At 43.4% G+C, this 21,238-nt stretch overlaps 1 protein-coding gene across 1 annotated transcript in view; it reads right to left on the bottom strand.

Moving 5' to 3' along the window:
* The window catches only part of LOC309562520 (uncharacterized protein), a gene marked incomplete at its 5' end in the record, with an annotated part of 31,395 nt that extends 10,584 nt beyond the window's left edge, over window positions 1–20,811 (bottom strand). The window contains 3 exons of the mRNA XM_082266761.1: window positions 1,859–1,993; window positions 8,609–8,934; window positions 20,757–20,811. Coding sequence (XP_082122887.1) covers window positions 1,859–1,993; window positions 8,609–8,934; window positions 20,757–20,811 — 516 coding nt within the window. The remainder of the gene's footprint in view (window positions 1–1,858; window positions 1,994–8,608; window positions 8,935–20,756) is intronic.
* Between the last annotated feature and the right edge of the window lie 427 nt (window positions 20,812–21,238).

The raw sequence follows: 21,238 nt of genomic DNA, 5'->3' as shown, positions 1-21,238 counted from the left end.
GCCCCTCCCTCTCAAATAAAGTTAACCCCTTCACTACCAGTGTATTTTTACAGTAACAGTGCATATGTATAGCACTGATTACTGTAGAAATGTCACTGGTAACCCCAAAAGTGCCAAAAATGTCAGTTAGGGGTCCGATCTGTCCGCCCCAATGTCGCAGTACCGCAAAATAAAAAAACGCAGATAGCCGCCATTATGCGTAAAAAAAAAAACAACAAAAATGACAAAAATCTTTCCCTTTGGTAGTAAACGCGATAACTTTTGCGCAAACCAATCAAAATACGCTTATTGGGATTTTTTTGACCAAAAATATGTAGCAGAATAAAAATTGGCCTAACAGGATGAAAAAAACAGATATTTAAATTTTTTTTTGGGGGGGGGAATGTTACCTTATATACTCGAGTATAAGCCGAGTTTTTCAGCACATTTTTTTGCGCTGAAAACGTCCCCCTCGGCTTATACTCGAGTCAAAAAAAATGTTCCCCTGGCCGGCCCGATGTGCTTTAGATTTAAAAATGGCACCGCCCGGCGCCGACACGTCATTGCGCATGTGCCGCCCCCGCTCGGGACAGGCCGTACACGTTCGGCTATTCCCGGAAATAGCCGAACGTATACAAGCTTTCCTGAATGGCGGCTCTGGAACAGGTAGGTGAAACACAGCCACACTACCTGCTATTATGTAGGGCTGCGGGCATACTACAAGGGATGCAGGGCTGTGGGCATGATACACCTGTACCATGCCCGCAGCACTGCATCTCCTGTAGTATACTCGCAGCCCCACATTCTCCTGTACAATGCCTGCAGCTCTGCATTCTCCTGTACCATGCCCACAGCACTGCATTCTCCTGTACCATGCCCGTCACCCTGCATTCTCCTGTACCATGCCCGCCACCCTGCATTCTCCTGTACCATGCCCGCCACCCTGCATTCTCCTGTACAATGCCCACAGCCCTGCATTCTCCTGTACCATGCCCGTCACCCTGCATTCTCCTGTACCATGCCCGCCACCCTGCATTCTCCTGTACCATGCCCGCCACCCTGCATTCTCCTGTACAATGCCCACAGCCCTGCATTCTCCTGTACCATGCCCGCCACCCTGCATTCTCCTGTACAATGCCCACAGCCCTGCATTCTCCTGTACCATGCCCGCCACCCTGAATTCTCCTGTACCATGCCCGCCACCCTGCATTCTCCTGTACCATGCCCGCAGCCCTGCATTCTCCTGTACCATGCCCGCCACCCTGCATTCTCCTGTACCATGCATATGTAGCATAAAACAAATTGGCCGAAAATGTTAAAAAATTTTGATTTTTACATTTTTTGGGGGGGAATTTCATATAAAAAAATGTGAAAAATATTGTTATTTTTTCAAAATTGTCGCTCTTTTTTTGTTTATAGCACATGATCAAAAAATCGCACAGGTGATCAAATACCACCAAAAGAAATCTCTGTTTGTGGGGGAAAAAGGACGTCAAATTTGTTTAGGTACGGCGTCGCACGACCGCGCAATTGTCCGTTAAATTCATGCAGTGCCGAATCGCAACATACCCCCTGGTCAGGAAGGGGGTAAAATCTTCCGGGGCTTAAGTGGTTAAGATACAGGAGACAAGAACTTGATAAAGATTATTCTCTGCAGAACTTAAAAAAAAAAAAAAAAACATATTAACCACTGATGGTTGTGTTTTGCGTTTAGGTTGCCTTTACCATCTCTTTTATTTTTGGGGACTTTGAATTTAGGAAGATTTTTGGTGTTTTAATTAGAAAGACGTTTGACTCTTTTTGTTCCTCCTGACCATAACATAGTTTATATGATCATATTATATATTATAAGAAATGCCACTCCATCTCTGTCACTTACATTGGAAGGTTTCCACACACCAATCCATGCATATTGCTGCTTTGAACATCCTCTCTGTGCAACATATCTGATCTGGTAATTGGTCCACGCACCAGAAACTGAACTCAGATTCCCTTTGCGGTACCAGCAAGAATACTGTGGAAGAAGTGGAAAAGGATAATGAATACATTAGTTCATGCAAACACACTGCTCTACCGAGCCTCTCCTGCCAAAAAGAAAAAAAAAAAAAAAACTTTGTCAACAAGCAATTATACTCTATATGACCAGATGTATGAGGACACCTGACAGTCCCACCAACTATTTGGCCAAAAGAATGAAAACATCTCTTTAATCGGTTGCCGGTGGCCGGTCAGCCCCGGCCAGGCAAAGTGACGTACCGGTACATCACTAGCCTGGGAGCCGATAGCGGGCGCGCCCCGCCTCGGCTCGTTCACGGACACCTCCGTGCGTGTGACCGGCAGACCCGATGTCCGCCGGTCACTAGCGATTGTCCGCTGTGAAGGGAGAAAGGCAGGCGGCTAGTGTAATAAAGGAAAAGTAAGCCCCAATTATTTTTATCAATCTGTATCTTCTTGGTGGTTTCTCTACTGGCTTCTCTACTGGCACTAATTTGCTTTGTTATGGGCTTCACCAGCAAGCCCTGGCTTTTTCCATTTATTCATATCTCCTTGGTGGCCTCTCTAGTGGCCTTTTTTACTGGCACTATTTTTTTCTGGGTCTTTTCATTTGAGTATACGTATTCAATATCGTTGACAATTTTGCTTCTGAGATGGCTTTCTCAGCATATATTATTTTTCTAGTACAGTTAATGAATGTTTTTTATACATACCTACAGACCCCGCCTTTTGGCTTACAACGTGCCTTTACCAACATAATTTCAAGCAACACACTAGGAGTCCTCTGAGTCCTTGTGGTGATGGTCCTCTCCTCCCCCCCCCCCCCTGTTGTCCTTTTGCTGGATAGATTCCGTGCCTCAGCCCCGGATCAGGCTCTCTCCGGGTCCCCTGTTGGTCCCTCATTCCCAGACTGGACAGCTCATATATTTTGACACTGCACAAGGTAGTGTCTTCTTTTATATACCTTCCAAATGATATCATCACACAATCAATATATTAATTTAATCCATATTCTCATTTTATAGACATATATCAAAGCTCCTGATGAATGGACGGAGGTCCATGAAACGCGTCAAGCCTACGATTACTCAGATGTTCTTAATGTATTATGACATATTTTATTGGTTTTATTGTACCTATTTATTTCAGAGAGATCCGCATATGATCCGAGGAATATTGTATTCTATAATATTTTATTTGTATTTATTTGTACCAATATTGTACCATGACTGGTTATTATATCTCTGTGTATGTCTCTGTAAATATCTTCATATGTTTCTGTATTTTTGTAATAAATTTCCTTGTCTAGTTAACCTCATTTAAAGTCCCACACTTGTGCTTTTATTTCTTATGTATAATTACAGGGATGGAGGATACTAGACATGATTTGTGGCAAATCATGAGACGATTTATTCCCTTTGCATAAAGGAAAAGGAATTGGCAGCACTCCGGGTTGAGTCAAAATCTAGATTTATTGACTGGACATCCAAATAAATTTATTTGGATGTCCAGTCAATAAATCTGGATTTTGACTCAACCCGGAGTGCTGCCAATTCCTTTTCCTTTATCAAGTTTTCACGGAGGCGAGCCGGGGCATGCAACGGTGTGAGTCATCAGGCGATTACACCACCTTGAGCAGTGAGTCCTTGTCTGTTCAGGCGGCTAATGTAAACAAAGCCGCCTGTCATTCTTCCCTGTGTAAAAGCACTGATCTAACAGTCCTGCTATGTAGGACCGTTGATCTGTGCTGTTACACACAGCCACATCCAATCACAGTTAGAATCACGCCCCTAGGGACACACATAGTCACTGCATCTCTAATAAAGTTAACCCCTTCCCTGCCAGTGTCATTTTTACAGTAACAGTGCATATGTATAGCACTGATTACTGTAGTAAGGTCACTGGTACCCCCAAAAGTGTCAAAAATGTCAGTCAAGGGTCCGATCTGTCCGCCGCAATGTCGCAGTCCCGCAAAAAAAAAACGCAGATCACCGCCATTACTCGTTTGAAAAAAAAAGCACCAAAAATGACAGAAATCTTTTCCTTAGTTAGTAAACGCAATAACTTTTGCGCAAACCAATCAAAATACGCATATTTTGATTTTTTTTTTACCAAACATAGGTAGCAGTAAACAAATTGGCCAAAAATTTAAAAAAAAATTGATTTTTACATTTTTTGGGGGGAATTTCATATAAAAAAATGTGAAAAATATTGTTATTTTTTGCAAAAATTTTTGCTCTTTTTTTGATAATAGCGCATTATCAAAAAATCGCACAGGTGATCAAATACCACCAAAAGAAAGCTCTGTTTGTGGGAAAAAAAGGACGTCAAATTAGTTTAGGTACAGCGTCGCACGACCGTGCAATTGTCCGTTAAAGTCACGCAGTGCCGAATCGCAAAATACCCCCTGGTCAGAAAGGGGGTAAAATCTTCCGGGGCTTAAGTGGTTAAATTATTACAGTGTTACTAAACCTACTATAGTAAAATCAGTCTGTATATGCAGTAAAGCATGCTTGTTATACTCACTGTGGGACCTAAGGGGTTAATCCTCCACATTGCGTAAAAAAGGCTGTTTGATCCTGGCTTCTCTGATTCTCCCCTCCTTCCACTGTCACCTAATAATTTCCTGAGCACAGAAGAGTCTATGGAGACAGGCTGAACATGCTCAGTTTGGTGTGTATTGCTAGAGAGGATTTTTTTTTTTGGGAGGGTGCATCTAATCAGCACAGGGCCAATCAGCACTGTCTAGACAGAGGGTCACCGATCTTGCAGTCTCATAGGACAGTCAGAAAACTCCTCCTACAAGCTTTAACGAGTGCTTGGCTGGACACTGAAAGAAGTCACAAGACTGCTCTAACTTCTAATGAGGAAAGGTATTTAGCAGTTTATATTTAATAAAATAATTGCATGTCCATGTTCTGTGTACTGTGGGAGACCAGATATAGTGAATGCAGGGTCCTGGGTTTAGTAACACTTTAAGTTCAGATGTTTCCAGTGAAGGGTACTACAGCATACAATTACAATCCAGACCATTGTGTCCTTTCAACTAGGGCTGCACGATATTGGGGAAAAAAGTACATTGCGATATTTGGTTTTCAACGATATATATCGCGATATTTCTCTGGGTGGAATGCAGAAGACACTGACAGTGTGGATTAGGCAGAGTCGGGACTCACAGTGGTGATAGGAGGTAGAAGAAGTTAGAACACAGCCCAACATGAGTGGAGATGCCACAGCTCCTCACTGTTGTCCTGTCTGGAGCTCAGGATCAGATGGTGACCCGTCAGGCACAGGGTCCCGCCCACTGGCGGGAGGAAGGGTCGGTACAGGACCACCTTGTCCACCCGGGGGGTTTTGATCAGCTCTGCGAACTCCATAGCGGACACCGGAGGATCCCCGTCACCGTCCTCTCATCACCGGTACTACACCTGACACAGCGCTCCCCCTCCCTCACTGGAGACGAGTTTCCCCTTGCTTTCGGCTGTGATCCCAGCTCTGCCTCTAGTCTCCAGCCGACCATTACTCCGCCCTGCTCCGCTCATTGACTCTATTTACAACACATTACAGCCTGATCCCGCCCCCGTGCGCGCCCCCGATGCAGACAGGAGAGACAATAGGCGGAGCAGGGCGGAGTAATGGTCGGCTGGAGACTAGAGGCAGAGCTGGGAGGGCTGGATTGCATCGGGCTGGAGGGGCGGAGTTCCGATCACAGCCGAAAGCAAGGGGAAACTCGTTTGTGTCGGCTGCCTGCACAATATCATGTCTTCGGCGATATGAATGTCGCCCACGCCCGCAGAACGATAGTCGATATCACATCGACTATCGTTCAGCCCTACTTTCAACTTTGTAACAATAATTCCAACATTACTGTGCCTCTGTGCACTAAGCCAGCTCCATAACGACATGGTGATATGGTTTGGCTAGGTTGGCGTAGAGAAACTTGAGGGTGCTGCACAGAACCTTGAAATCAACCATATTACATATTAAACATTTTTGTGAAGAATTGGACTGCTGATGGAGAGACAGATCATCTCATCCAACATCATTACTGACCTCACAATATTCTTTTTCAAGAATGGGCACAAATCCCTAAAGCCACACCCCATATGTTGTGGAAAACCTGCCCAGAAAAGTGAAGACTGTTGTAGCCGCAAAGAGAGGGGCTCATATATGGGTGATGGTCAGGTGTCCACATACTTCTGAGGGGTGACAAATACATGTATAGGGTCCCTCCATAAAATGTGACCTCAGCATGATGTTTAGGGCTATGAAGCGACACCCTCCATAACATGTGACCTCAGCATGATGTTTAGGGCTATGAAGTGACACCCTCCATAACATGTGACCTCAGCATGATGTTTAGGGCTATGAAGGGACAAATTTGTCAACACATGTTTGAAGGACCAAAGTAAAAATGTATTGTAATTCAATAAACAAAAATTGTAGTTTCATTGACCTTTCCTAAGAGGAATATAACTCCAAATTTTGAAGCAAAAGGGTCAGATTCCTTTAAGTTACATCTTTGTTATTCTATCAACTTTTTTTGATACCTCCTTATCAACTTTTGTTACCACCTTACAAAAAAAAGGGATGAGGTTCATGTTTATATTCCATGGGTTTGAGGTAAATTCTGTGGGTTTGGGATTCACTTAGGGGCGTTCTTTTTAAACCATAATGCACTGCACTATGGCCAGCAGGCTTGGGAGGGCCAATAAAGGGACTTTTGGATAAAGCACTATTAAAGGGGAGCACAGAGCAGCCATAGTGAATTGGAAGCTGTTGCAGGGAAAGCTAATAGCCCTCATAGGGAGAATGTAGTGTCAGTTAAGAAACTGTTCTTTAATTCAGAGTGCTAGCTCCCTCACCAATTAACCCCTTCCCCTTCCTTTTTTGTCTTTCATTTTATTATGTAGACGATTTGAGGTCAGCAGTCACTGCTCATACCAAATTGTTTTTGTGCAAGGCTTCCTTTAGGAAAAAAATGTGTATGTTTTAAGGATGGTATTTTAGGGTTTGTATTTCTTTGGTGTGTTTTTTCGATACAGCTTGGGGTACTTCAAGCTGAGCAATTTTGGGGTACTTCAAGCTGAGTATTCACGTGCTCCTGACTGTCTGTTCAAGTTGCTTCTTGTTTGCAGCACACCTCTGCATGGTTTGAAAGGAAAGAAAGCTCAGTGCAGGAACACTGTGCAACTAAAATACCTTACATAATATGACTCACATCCAATGCACTCCACTTTCCCATAGGAATAATAGGCCTAACTGATGTATGCCTAAAATTTATATTATCTCGTATGCCTAAAATTTATATTATCTCATTTAAACTGCCCTACTCCTGACCAATATTACACTGCTGTTTCCTCACGATATCCTAATTCTTATAGAAAAACCCCAGCCTGTACTTTTTGTCTCTTGTAAATTTGGCCCTAGCCTTGCCTTCATAATTGTCTTGCTGCTGGCCAATTTACACTGCTATATCATCTGTGGTCTCTTAATTCTTAATGAGAGCTTGATAGAAATGACAGTTTAGGTTTGCATCTGCAGAAAAAAGGAGAGCCACATCAAATTACTAGCTAATTTCTATCTTCTGAAGTGTGAGAAAGCACTGAAAGCTAAAAATTGGCCTTGGCAGGAAAGGGGTACAAGTGCCCAGTAAGCAAGTGCTTAAAGATTTGGTGAATTTTCATTGTTGCCCTCTAAGTTGCATGAAAAGACACTCTCCCTGCAATATGGCATTGTAAACAATACATTGGTACATGTTTCCCAAGGCAGTGTCAAGCTTTGCATGCCTTTATTGACAATAATTTGCTTTTTAGCCCTAAAAATTGCCAGAATTTAGCAACGTTTGACCTTCAAAGGGAATCATCTCTAAGTTTCGGTTTGCCAAATTTCGAGCAAGATTTGTTGAAACCTTGGTGAATTGAACCCAGGCAGATTCACACATTACTATTTATAAAGTCGTGTTTTATAGAGACATTCCAATTTGAAGTTTAAAGTCAAGATTGAAGAGCTGCTCCTACTCTCCACTCCTTGACCATTTATATCTCCCAGCCACAAAACTGCTTTCCAACCTACTTTGGGATAAACAGTAATTCAGACCCATGGTCACTAATGAGAAGAGAGAATATAGTGGAAAAATGTAGGTAAGAAAATATTTTAGCCATACTATCAGAAAACTTTCTCAAGAATGCTCTAAAAGAGCGTGGTGATTCTTCAAAGACTTGTAGAATTTACATACAAGAAGCCAAGGCTTAATTGAACCTAGTCATAAAAGATACTTTGGCTCGGTTTCCACTGCTGCGGCTACAGAGTCGCGCTACTTCTAGCACGACTCTGTAGTGTTTACTTGTTCGCGGCTTTCAGTGAGACTTGTCCCTCATTATAGAAGGAAGTCACACTGAAGTCGGCCCAAAAGTAGTGCAGGAACTACTTTTCAAGTCGCGGCAGTGAGAACGGGCCATTAGTGACTTTTAGTCTGGGTTGTAAAATGTTGCAGACTGGTCTCTATTTTTATTTTGCTGCCCATCCTGTCTGCCTTCTTGTATCCCATTTCATCCTCCCACCTATCTATTTCATATTCTTGTGTTTAATGAAAATTGAGGGGAAAAAAATTATCTTTAAGATTTTCACTAACCTGAGCCCACGCAAAGGTTGTAAGGCAGTTGAAAGCTTGATAGTGACAGGTACTTTTGTCTGGACAAACATCACCAAATCTTTTATTTATTTCTATAGAGACATTGTGGCATTTCCCCAAAAGGCAGTCATTTAAATGGGTTGTCTTCAGGGCATCAGGCATGTCAGAGTAATTTTCTTGGCCACTTGGATCCTCTTTTTCATCTTGAGACATTGAGTCGTCTTGAGACATCAAATCATCTGGACACATTGAGTCATCTTGAGACATTGAGTCATCTTGAGACATCGAGTCATCTTGAGACATTGAATCATCTTGAGAGAAATTATCTTAAAAAAATACATTTGGGAAATGTTGAGATGCTTTACAGGAAGGTCTAAATGTTTAACATTACAGTGCCTGCTGGAGGCAAGACTAGAGATACACCCCAAGCTAAGCTCCATTTAATCAAAAGTGTGCTTTTTAAACATTAAATATTTTTACTAAAATGGGATATTTAACCACTAGCCCCCTGCCCACAGTACTTTTACTACAGGTGGGTGGCACAGCTAGGCTAGACAACGTACCTGTACGTTGCAATGTACATGTGCACTTATGCACCCCCCCTGGGACACAGCAGATTATGGTACCCGACCACTGTGAATGGGTGGGATACCATGTCTTTGCTATGACCAATCATAGTGATCACATAATTAGAGTGTAAACAAAACAGTCCGGAATGGTTTCCATTCATGATTGTTTGCTTACTATGGTATGATTAGCCCATGACTATCACATGGTACCTGACACCCTGTTCCATGTGATTAGTTGCAGCCAATCACAGCATGTCAACAGTAAGCAAGCTGCATGAATGGAAAGCCATTCATGACAGTTAACTATTGCTTATAACAGTGATCATCACTGCTATAAGCAATCACAGTGTAAAAAAAAAAATTCATGATCCCCCCTCAAAGTATTACAGTGTCACTATGGTAACACTGATATATTCTGATGACAGTATGTAAAAGAAACAGGGAAAAAAAGGGAAAAAAAAACATGTTTGAAAAATGTAATCATTCATTTTTTGTTTACATACTGTCACCAGTCAGTATCCCTGATCACCACAACGCCAGTTATATGATGATGCTGTACTGCATTGGTAACAGTATGTAAAAACATTAGAAGACAAACTAATTTTATTTAATTTGTTCATTTTCCAAAAAAGTCTGACAACAAATTACAACATGCCTTTTACTAAATACCTTGAACTGTCTACTTTCAAAAAATTGGTCATTTGGGGACATATGTACTGTCCTGGCATTTTAGGGCCTCAAGAAATGAAATGGCCATCAGTACATCAGGATTGATCAGTTTTCAAATAGACATCTCATAGTTTTAGACTCTACAGTATAACCTTCACACAGGCTAAATTATAAAAAACTGATTTATACATTTCTTTGGTAAAAAAAAATAACTCAAGACCCAGATAAGTTCATCGCACATTTGATTTGGGTTACAGCGTTGCATGACCAAGCAATTGCCAGTTACAGTAGTGCAGTGCTGGATAGCAAAAAATGCCCTGATCACAAAGGGGGTAAAACCTTCTGGAGGTCAAGTGCTTAAAGGAGGAAAGTGAAGTTAATGACATACTATATGTAGCAGGTTTTCCAGTCCTGTGGCCTGATGTGGGTCTGCCATTGTTACCGGTTACCTCTCCAGCCCATGTGAGCTGCGGGCCCTGGGTGTGTAGACTGAGACATGGACGACTCTGGCATCTTGGTTTTGTGGTTTTTATTGTAGAAAAGGGGGATGGGAGAAGGGAATGAGTGGGATACTCCTTTAGGCTTAACTAATTACACTTGGGACTTCATCCTGGAAAAATACCCGTTGGCGCTCCTTGACGCCAGCCAACGCCTACTAACACTGACAACACACTGTAGCTTGATAGAAGTGCTGGATCCTCGACAATAAGTCCAGAAGACCCAGGACTGGGAATTGTAGAATTAAGGCACTTTTCCACTGCATGGAACCGAACGGTTCGGCTCGCTTTTGTGCTTTTCCACTGCTGGTACCGCATAGTATGGTGTAGGAACGGTTCGGTACGGTACAGCGGCGCTTTTCCACTGCATGGAACCGAACGGTACGGCTCTCAAAAACAGTACCTACTCGATTGTGGTTCCAAGAGGTACCATACCCGGTACCATATCCCACAATCCTTTGCATGCAGTCACTACTAGCCACTGATTGGTCAGAGAATCCCACCCACCCCGTTGTTATCCCACCCACTTAACTTTAGTACTAGTTTAGTGGAAAAGCAAACCATACCGTACCGTACCGAACCGTTCCAACACCGCATGGTATGTGGAAAAGCAAACCGGGCCAAGCAGGGCCGAGTAGAGCCGAGCCGGTACTTGAGGGTCCTCAAACTAGGTACCCCCTTTCAGCTAGCTGCCACTGGATCCCAGAACCTTTTCCAGAGTGGTCCCCTCTGACTCTGGCAGACCCCCAGGGGCAATCCACAGTACTCATGACCTGTGTAGGCTTTCCCGGGATTGGACCCCTCTCATGCTCCGCAGGCTCTCGGCACACCGGATCCCCTCAGCTCAGCACTCTCTGGATTCTCAGGCGACACCCCGAGACATCCTCTTCCTCAGACAGGAGGAGAGACAGCCGTTCTCTCCCTCCTGGGACTCTGCTCCCGCCAAAGACACCCTGTCACGCACTTTCCCCAAACTTATACCCACTCCCAGAATCCTTTGCAGCATAATCTGCCTTCTGGGGTAGTTACAAGCTCGAATGTGTCCCCTGATTGGGCTTCCTCCACTGCCCTATGAGAAGCCTCTCACAGGAGCCAGCGGGGATACTGCTCCCCTCAGCAGGCACATCTGGAAGTCCTGACACCCTATCTAAATAAATCACAGCCCTGCTGTTAGGCAGACATGGCCCACTATACATTTACCTAGCTCCTACCTGTAGGGTGCTACATATAGTACTAGTCAAATTACTAGATATATATGACCTCTGGTGCAGCCCTTGACTTTGACAAAGGACTACAAATTATATTTTTTAATCTTGCAGAAAACTGTCAGAAACTGCAGGCATACTGGAGTAGATGGTAAGTGACTATGGGCATGCTAGAGGAGATGGTCAGAGACAGTGAACGTGTTTGAATAGACTCTCAGAAACTGAAAAAATGCTACTGTTGTGGTTGGGGATAAAAGTTTTGCTTCAAATTACAGTCATAAACTGGGGACATATTACAGGAGACTGTTGGAGATCTCTGCCATTACAGTTCCTTTACTTGTGCTCCCAACAGTCCGCTTAAAAATTCCTAATGTCACATTTGGCAAGTGTTGGCTCGGCTCTACTCGGCCCTGCTTGGCCCGGTTTGCTTTTTCACTGCTGGTACCGCATGGTACGGTGTTGGAACGGTTCGGTACGGTACGGTATGGTTTGCTTTTCCACTGTTTATAGTACTGATAAGTAGTGGGCAGGATTACTAAGTAGTGGGCAGGAATACTCTGTGGTTGCACGGCCTCTACTGCCGCATAAACAATGACAGTGATGATTATTGACCAATCACTGCCTTGTAGTGAGGACCAATCAGGCTGCATGGGAGGGGTTGTGGAATTTAGTACCGGTATGGTACGCTTGGAACCACAATCGAGTAGGTACTGTATTTCAGAGCCGTACCGTTCGGTTCCATGCAGTGGAAAAGCGCCGCCGTACCGTACCGAACCGTTCCAAAACCGTACCATGCGGTACCAGCAGTGGAAAAGCAAAAAAGCGAGCCGAACCGTTCGGTTCCATGCAGTGGAAAAGCGCCAATAGTATTCTTTTGAACAGGATACATTTGAGCGCCGAAAGATTTTACCCCCTTCATGACCAGGCTATTTTTTACTATTCGCCACTGCGCTACTTTAACTGGCAATTGCGCAATCATGCAACGCTGTATTTAAACAAAGATGATAGAATTGTTTTCACACAAATACTGCTTTCTTTTGGTGGCATTTTATCACCACTGGGTTTTTAATTTTTTTGTGATATAAATGGAAAAAAAAAAATATATATATATATATATGTATATATATATATATATATATACATACAGTATCTCACAAAAGTGAGTACACCCCTCACGTTTGTAAATATTTTATTATATCTTTTCATGTGACAACAGTGAACAAATGAAACTTTGCTACAATGTAAAGCAGTGAGTGTACAGCTTGTATAACAGTGTAAATTTGCTGTCCCCTCAAAATAACTCAACACACAGCCATTAATGTCTAAACTGCTGGCAACAAAAGTGAGTACACCCCTAATGAAAATGTCTAAATTGGGCCCAATTAGCAATTTTCCCTCCCCAGGGTCATGTGTCTCGTTAGTGTTACAAGGTCTCAGGTGTGAATGGGGAACAGGTGTGTTAAATTTTGTTATCACTCTCACTCTCTCATACTGGTCAATGGAAGTTTAACATGGCACCTCATGGCAAAGAACTCTCTGAGGATCTAAAAAAAAAAGACTTGTTGCTCTACATAAAGATTGCCTAGGCTATAAGAAGATTGCCAAGACCCTGAAACTGAGCTGCAGCATGGTTGCCAAGACCATACAGCGGTTTAACAGGACAGATTCCACTCAGTACAGGCATCGCCATGGTCAACCAAAGAAGTTTAGTGCACGTGCTCAGCTTCATATGCAGAGGTTGTCTTTGGGAAATAAATGTATGAGTGCTGCCAGCATTGCTGCAGAGGTTGAGGGGGGGGGGGGGGAGCTGGTCAGCCTGTCAGTGCTCAGACTATACGCTGCACACCGCATCAAATTGGTCTGCACAGCTGTCGTCCCAGAAGGAAGCCTATTCTAAAGATGATGCACAAGAAAGCCTGCAAAAAGTTTGCTGAAGACAAGCAGACATGGAATACTGGAACCATGTCCTGTGGTCTGATGAGACAAAGATAAACGTATTCTGTTCAGAAGGTGTCAAGCGTGTGTGGTGGTAACCAGGTAAGCAGTACAAAGACAAGTGTGTCTTGCCTACAGTCAAGCATAGTGGTGGGAGTGTCATGGTCTGGGGCTGCATGAGTGCTGCCGACACTGGGGAGCTACAGATCATTGAGGGAACCATAAGTGCCAACATGTACTGTGACATACTAAAGCAAAGCATGATTCCCCTCCCTTCGGAGACTGGGCCGCAGGCAGTATTTCAACATTATAATGACCCCAAACACACTTGCAAGATGACCACTGCCTTGCTAAAGAAGCTGATGGATTGGCCAAGCATGTCTCCAGACCTAAACCCTATTGAGCATCTGTGGGGCATCCTCTAATGGAAGGTGGAGGAGCACAAAGTCTCTAACATCCACCAGCTCTGTGATGTCCTCACGCAGGAGTGGAGGAGGACTCCAGTGGCAACCTGTGAAGCTCTGGTGAACTCCATGCCCAAGAGGGTTAGGGCAGTGCTGGAAAATAGGGGTGGCCACACAAAAACTTGCTACTTTCGACCCGATTTGAACATTTTCACTTAGGGGTGTACTGACTTTTGTTTCCAGTGGTTTAGACAATAATGGCTGTGCTTTGAGTTATTTTGAGGGGACAGCATATTTACACTGTTAAGAAATGGGAGCAGGAAGAATAAAGGAAACCTGCTCACCCAGCGCTCCAAAAGAGAAAGCTCAATAAATAGTCTAAAACATAGACAATGTAAAATATAATATATATAAGCTGCTGCTATTAACTGCTTGCCGACTGCTCACAGTATATTTACTGCGGCAGTCAGCCCCTCACAGGAAGATCGACGTAGGTCTACATCGCTAGCCTGTGAGGCTCTGGGGAGCGAGCGCGCGCCCGCGGAGGCGCGCTCCCGCGCGGTCACGGACCCCCCCCCCCCGTGCGTGTGACCGGCGGACCCGATGTCCGCCTGTCACTCGGCAATCGTCGGGGGAGAGGGAGAAAGTCAGGCGGCTTGTGTAAACAAGCCACCTGTCATTCTCCCCGGTGTAGAAACACTGATCACACGGTTCTACAAAGTAGGACCGTTGATCAGTGTTCCTACAGCTCAAGCCACAGCCAATCACAGTAAGAATCACGCCCCTAGGGACACACACAGCCCCTCCCTCTCAAATAAAGTTAACCCCTTCACTACCAGTGTATTTTCACAGTAACAGTGCATATGTATCGCACTGATTACTGTAGAAATGTCACTGGTAACCCCAAAAGTGTCAAAAAAGTTTTTTTTTTTTTTTGCTACAACCCATAATGAGCTAGTATGCATCGCCTGTATGACGGGTGACATGTCCAGTCGCCCGTCTTCCGGGATCGTGGCATCCGGCCATCTGATTGGCCGGAGCCGCGGTGACGTCACTCCCGCGCATGCACGCGCGCGGGAGCCGACGGTCACGGCACAAGGCTCTGAAGAAACGGCACCAGCGGCCGTTCCTTCAGAGCGCATGCGCCAGTGACATCACTGGCTGCATGTAAGGTAAATATCTCCTAAACAGTGCATGTTCAGGAGATATTTACAGTACCTATAGGTAAGCCTTATCCTAGGCCTACCTATAGGTACAAGTGTCAGAGGAGGGTTTACTTCCTCTTTAACTTGGTGCCTAACAAGGGTTAAGGTGTGTAGTATTTCCTGCATTTCACTACAGATCGATTTGTTTCTTTTCCCTGCAGGGAAAAGAAACAAAGCAATTGTTCCCTCTGTATAGAGTACTGTGTTGTTTGTCAACACAGGGCTCTGGGATGTGATTCGACATATCCGATCAGCAGGTCCCAGCCATGAATCATTGGCCAGGATCTGCTGACAAACTCCCGCTGTGTGAAATCACAGGGAAGTAGGCAGACGGGGGTGCTAATGCACACCCCCAACCTAGAATCTGCTTCCGGCTTACAGATACGTAGTTGTGCTTGTACGGGGGCCACCCCACTACATTAAATGTACTGCAGCCGGTCCAGGAGTGGTTAAAAGATCAGAGGGAAAAAAATACATAAAAAATATCAGAAAAAAAAAATCTGAAAATGTGAAAGAAATTAACCAAGCCATTGAGGTGGAAGAACCCAGTCAGTTGAAAATCTTCTTTCACTGGCCCTGGGGAAGCACCCAAGCAGGTAAAACATTGACTAATGGGCCGCTAGGAGGAACATGCAATGAGTACCAAAAGACCACAGGGGTGTACAGTGGGAGTACCAATCATAGATCAGTTCCCTGTCTGCTGACTTTCTCAAAATCCCATAGCTTTCATTCAAATTTTTTGTGTTTTATTAGATCCTCCTAAGCACTATTCATTGCGATAATGCAGCTGCCTTAATCACTTTACCACCGGAGGATTTTGCTGTCTTACGTCCAGGCCACTTTTTGCTATTTGGCGCTGTGCGAATTTAACTGACAATTGCACGGTCATGCGACGCCGTACCCAAACGAAATTTATGTCCTTCTTTTCCCCACAAACAGAGCTTTCTTTTGGTGGTATTTGATCACCTGTGCGATTTTTACTTTTTGCGCTATAAACAAAAAAAGAGCGTTTATTTTGAAAAAATAACAATATTTTTCAAATTTTTTTATATGAAATTCCCCCCAAAAAAATGTAAAAATCAAAATTTTTTTAAATTTTTGGCCAATTTATTTTCTGCTACCTATGTTTGGTAAAAAAAAATCACAATAAGCGTATTTTGATTGGTTTGCGCAAGTTATTGCAAGTTATTGCGTTTACTAACTAAGGGAAAGATTTCTGTAATTTTTGGTGTTTTTTTTTTTTAACGAGTAATGGCGGCGATCTGCGATTTTTTTTGCGGGACTGCGACATTGCAGCGGACAGATCGGACCCTTGACTGACATTTTGGACACTTTTGGGGGTACCAGTGACATTACTGCAGTAATCAGTGCTATAAATATGCACTGTTACTGTAAAAATGGCACTGGCAGGGAAGGGGTTCATTTTATTGGAGAGGGAGGGGTTAATGTATGTCTGGTGCATACTGACGTGTGTGGGGGGAGGTGACTGAGTGACACAGGGACAGATCGCATGTTCAGCTATGCTGAACCCTGCAATCTGTCACTGTTTGTCACTTGGGAGATCCGCCCGCTCTGTTTACACAAGCGGGCGGATCTCCAGACTCGATTCCCCGAAGATCGGGGAAGAGCAGCGGCGATCGCCGCCGCTCCTCCCCTGGCCCGACTCCCGCTGTGACTGAAAACAGCGGGAGCGCGCCTCAGGCGGCGCGCGAGCGCCACCTACAGGGGGAGGAGTCCAGCAACGTAGGTCTACGTCGCTGGACGGAATCAAGCCACTTTGCCGCAGTACAGTCCCGGTGACTGGTCGGCAAGTGGTTAATACAGAACATTTCATAGTTACATAGTTAGGTTGAAAAAAAAAAAAAGACCATCTGCCTCAACCAATAAAGAAACAAAAAAGAGAATAAAAACAAAAAACAGGAGATTCAGTAGGTCACTTGCAACAACTGCAGGTATCACATCCCTTTGCACATTCACAGCCCTGGTAATCCTGTATATTTCCATATAAAGTACTAAGGTATATATGAAAAAAAAAAAAAAAAATACTCCTTTTTTTAGTAGAGTAGGGAAAGGCTGAAAACCTTGTTAACAATTTATTTCTGATTATTTTTCAGAAAAAGTGATATATACTATATATATATATATATATATATATATATATATATACTGTATATATAGTAAAAAAAAATATATATATATATATATATATATATATATATATTTATTTATTTACACTGCTCAAAAAAAGAAATTAAAGAAACACTTTTTAATCAGAGTATAGCATCAAGTCAATTAAACTCCTGGGATATTGATCTGGTCAGTTAAGTAGCAGAGGGGGGTTGGTATTCAATTTCTGCTGCTATGGTGTTAATGAAATTAGCAACAGGGGCACTGGATGGGAAATGAGATGACCTACAAAACAGAATGGTTTTACAGGTGGAAGCCACTGAAATGTTTTCCCTACTCCTCTTTTCTGACTGTTTTTCACTAGTTTTGCATTTGGCTAGGGTCGGTGTCACTACTGGTAGCATGAGGCCATACCTGGACCCTATAGAGGTTGCACAGGCAGTCCAACTCCTCAAGGATGGCAAATCAATACGTGCCATTGCCAGAAGTGTTGCTGTGTCTACCAGCACAGTCTCCAGAGCATGGAGGAGATTCCAGGAGACAGGCAGTTACTCTAAGAGAGCTGGACAGGGACGTAGAAGGTCCTTAACCCATCAGCAGGACCGGTATCTGCTCCTTTGTTCAAGGAGGAACAGGATGAGCACTGCCAGAGCCCTACAAAATGACCTCCAGCAGGCCACTGTTGTGAATATTTCTGAGCAAACAATCAGAAACAGACTTCATGAGGGTGGCCTGAGGGCTCAACATCCTCTGGTTGGCCCTGTGCTCACTGCTTGGCACCATGGAGCTTGATTGGCATTTGCCATTGAACACCAAAATTGGCAGGTCCGCCACTGACGCCCTGTGCTTTTTACAGATGAGAGTAGGTTCACCCTGAGCACATGTGACAGATGCTAAAAGGTCTGGAGAAGTCATGGAGAACGTTATGCTGCCTGTAACATCGTTCAGCATGACCAGTTTGGTGGTGGGTCAGTGATGATCTGGGGAGGCATATACATGGAGGGACGCACATACAGGCTAGACAATGGCAGCCTGACTGCCATTAGGTATTGGGATGAAATCTTTGAACCCATTGTCAGTCCCTACACTGGTGCAGTGGGTTCTGGGTTTCTCCTGGTGCAGGACAATTTGGCGAGAGTATGCAGCCAGTTCCTGGAGGATGAAGGAGTTGACCCCTTTGAATGGTCCCCTCGCTCCCCTGACCTAAATCCAATAGAACACCTCTGGGACATTATGTTTTTGTCCATCTGATGCCACCAGGGTGCACCTCAGTCTGTTCAGGAGCTCAGTGATGCCCTGGTCCAGATCTGGGAGGAAATACCCCAGGACACCATCCGTCGTCTCAAAAGTAGCATGCCCCAATGCTGTCAGGCATGCATATAAGCACGTGGGGGCCATACAAACTACTGACTACCATTTTGAGTTGCTGCAATGAAATTTCAACAAAATGGACTAGCATCAATTTTTCACTTTCATTTCGGAGTGTCTTTGAATTCAGCCCTCTGTAGTTTGATCATTTTCATTTCCATTAAACAATGCGTCATCCTTTTTTTCCTAACACATTACCCAGTCCATATCAGTATATATATCCAGCATAATATTTTTCCCCATAATGTTTTCAAAGTGTTCCTGTCATTTTTTTTGAGCATTGTATATGCTGTAAAACATCTATATACAGGATTTGTTTTACATATATATATATATATATATATATATCTCCAAAAGTATTGGGACACCCTTACACACACATGAACTTTAATGGCATAATAGTCTTAGTCCGTAGGGTTCAATATTGCGTTGGCCCACCCTTTGCAGCTATAACAGCTTCAACTCTTCTGGGAAGGCTGTCCACAAGGTTTAGGAGTGTGTCTATGGGAATGTTTGACCATTATTCCAGAAGCGCATTTGTGAGGTCAGGCACTGATGTTAGAGAGAAGGTCTGGCTCGCAGTCTCCACTGTAATTCATCCCAAAGGTGTTCTATCGGGTTGAGGTCAGGACTATAAGCTAGACAACTTTCTCCACCCCAAACTCGCTCATTCATGTCTTTATGGACCTTGCTTTGTGCACTGGTCCAAATAATTTGGTGGAGGGGGATTATGGTGTGGGGTTGTTCTTCAGGGGTTGAGCTTGGCCCTTTAGTTCCAGTGAAGGGAACTCTTAAGACATCAGCATACCAAAACATTTTAGACAATTACGTTATCCCAACTTTGTAGGAACAGTTTGGGGATGGCCCCTTTCTGTTCCAACATGACTGCGCACCAGTGCACAAAGCAAGGTCCATAAAGACATGGATGAGCGAGTTTAAGGGGGGAGGAACGTGACTGGCCTGCACAGAGTGCTGACCTCAACTCGATTGAATACCTTTATGATGAATTACAGCGGAGACTGCGAGCCAGGCCTTCTTGTCCAACATCAGTGCCTGGCTCCTCACAAATGCACTTTTGGAAGAATGGTCAAACATTCTCATAGTCACACTCCTAGACCTTGTGGACAGCCTTCCCAGAAGAGTTGAAGCTGTTATAGCTGCAAAGGGTGGGCCAACTCAATATTGAACCGTACGGACTAAGACTAGAATGCCATTCAAGTTTAAGTGCGTGTAAAATACAATTGCGTCCCAATACATTTGACAATATAGTGTATATATGTCTATCTATCTATCTATCTATATCACAGGTGTCAAACACAAGGCCCGCGGGCCGAATCCGGCCCTCCAGGCCATTTTATGTGGCCCTCGCACCTCTCCTGTAGCTGCAGGAGAGCACCAGTCCTCCTCCAGACCTTATACTTTCTGCTTTCCAGCAATGCCTCCAGCCTCTTTCCAGCAGCACCACAAGGTAAGGGAGGTGCACTGTGATGTAAGGGAGGGTGGGGGACTCAACTTTTGATGGTGGAGAGGCTCTTGACGTCTTATGTAAGGGTAGGGGATGCTCTTGACATCTAGTCTTACAGATACAACCAGCCCTTTTGAGGGCAATCATAATGCTGATGCGGCCCGCGATTAAATTGAATTTGACACCCCTGATCTATATAGATAAATATATATATATAGATATAGATATATATAGATATATCTATAGATATATATAGATATATCTATATATCTATATCTATATATATATATATATATATATATATATATATATATAGATATCTATATACATATATATATATATATATATATATATATATATATATATATATACATATATATATATATATATATATATATATATATATATATATATATATATAGAGATATCTATATACATATATAGATAGATATATATACAGGTATATATATAAACATCAGTTTTAAGCCAGCTCATTCAATGGGTTGACATTGCACCTCACTGTACTAAATATCAGACATGCACCTTTTTCCCAACCTGAGAGGTTCAAGCCCTTTCCCACTTATAAAAAAAACTTCCTTTAATAATTTATACTGGAGCCTCAAACAGTCAGCATGCAATAAAAGTTTTACATTACCGTTTTGCTTACTAAATTTGAATACAGATATATTAGATTGTTAGCTCACCTGGTTCCTGGGCATAGATGGATCCCAACAAAAGGAGCAGCAGTAGATGATACATTTCTGTACAGGCAAAAAAGATTGGTTATGTCGAAGTATTTACTATACTTTTGACAACAGGGAAAGAGATCGAAACAGGGCTGCTGTTAGAAATTATGGGGCCCCGTACAGCCTACCTGACGGGGCCCCTTCAACCATGCCCTTGACCCCACCCTTGTCCCTGCCCTTGACCGCGTTTGGAAACAAAATGCCGGTTTGTGCTGTTTACACATCCGTGTAGCGGGCCAACGTGTGCGTTTGCAATTGCGCATGAGCACCAAAGAGCAGGGGCAGTTTAAATTTCTTTTTAATTTAATTTTATTAAAATTGAAAAAAAATTCACACTGTATCTTTAATTTTTTTTTCTTTCTTTTTTTGCTTTTACAAGGGAAAAAAAAATCACCTGTTGTGGTAGCATGGGCCATAAAAGGGCCTCTTTTTTGAGAGAT

This window comes from Pelophylax lessonae, assembly GCF_965119305.1.
Source record: "Pelophylax lessonae genome assembly, chromosome: 9".
NCBI classification, from domain to species: Eukaryota; Metazoa; Chordata; class Amphibia; order Anura; family Ranidae; genus Pelophylax; species Pelophylax lessonae.
This window is presented reverse-complemented; position numbering and strand designations above follow the sequence as displayed.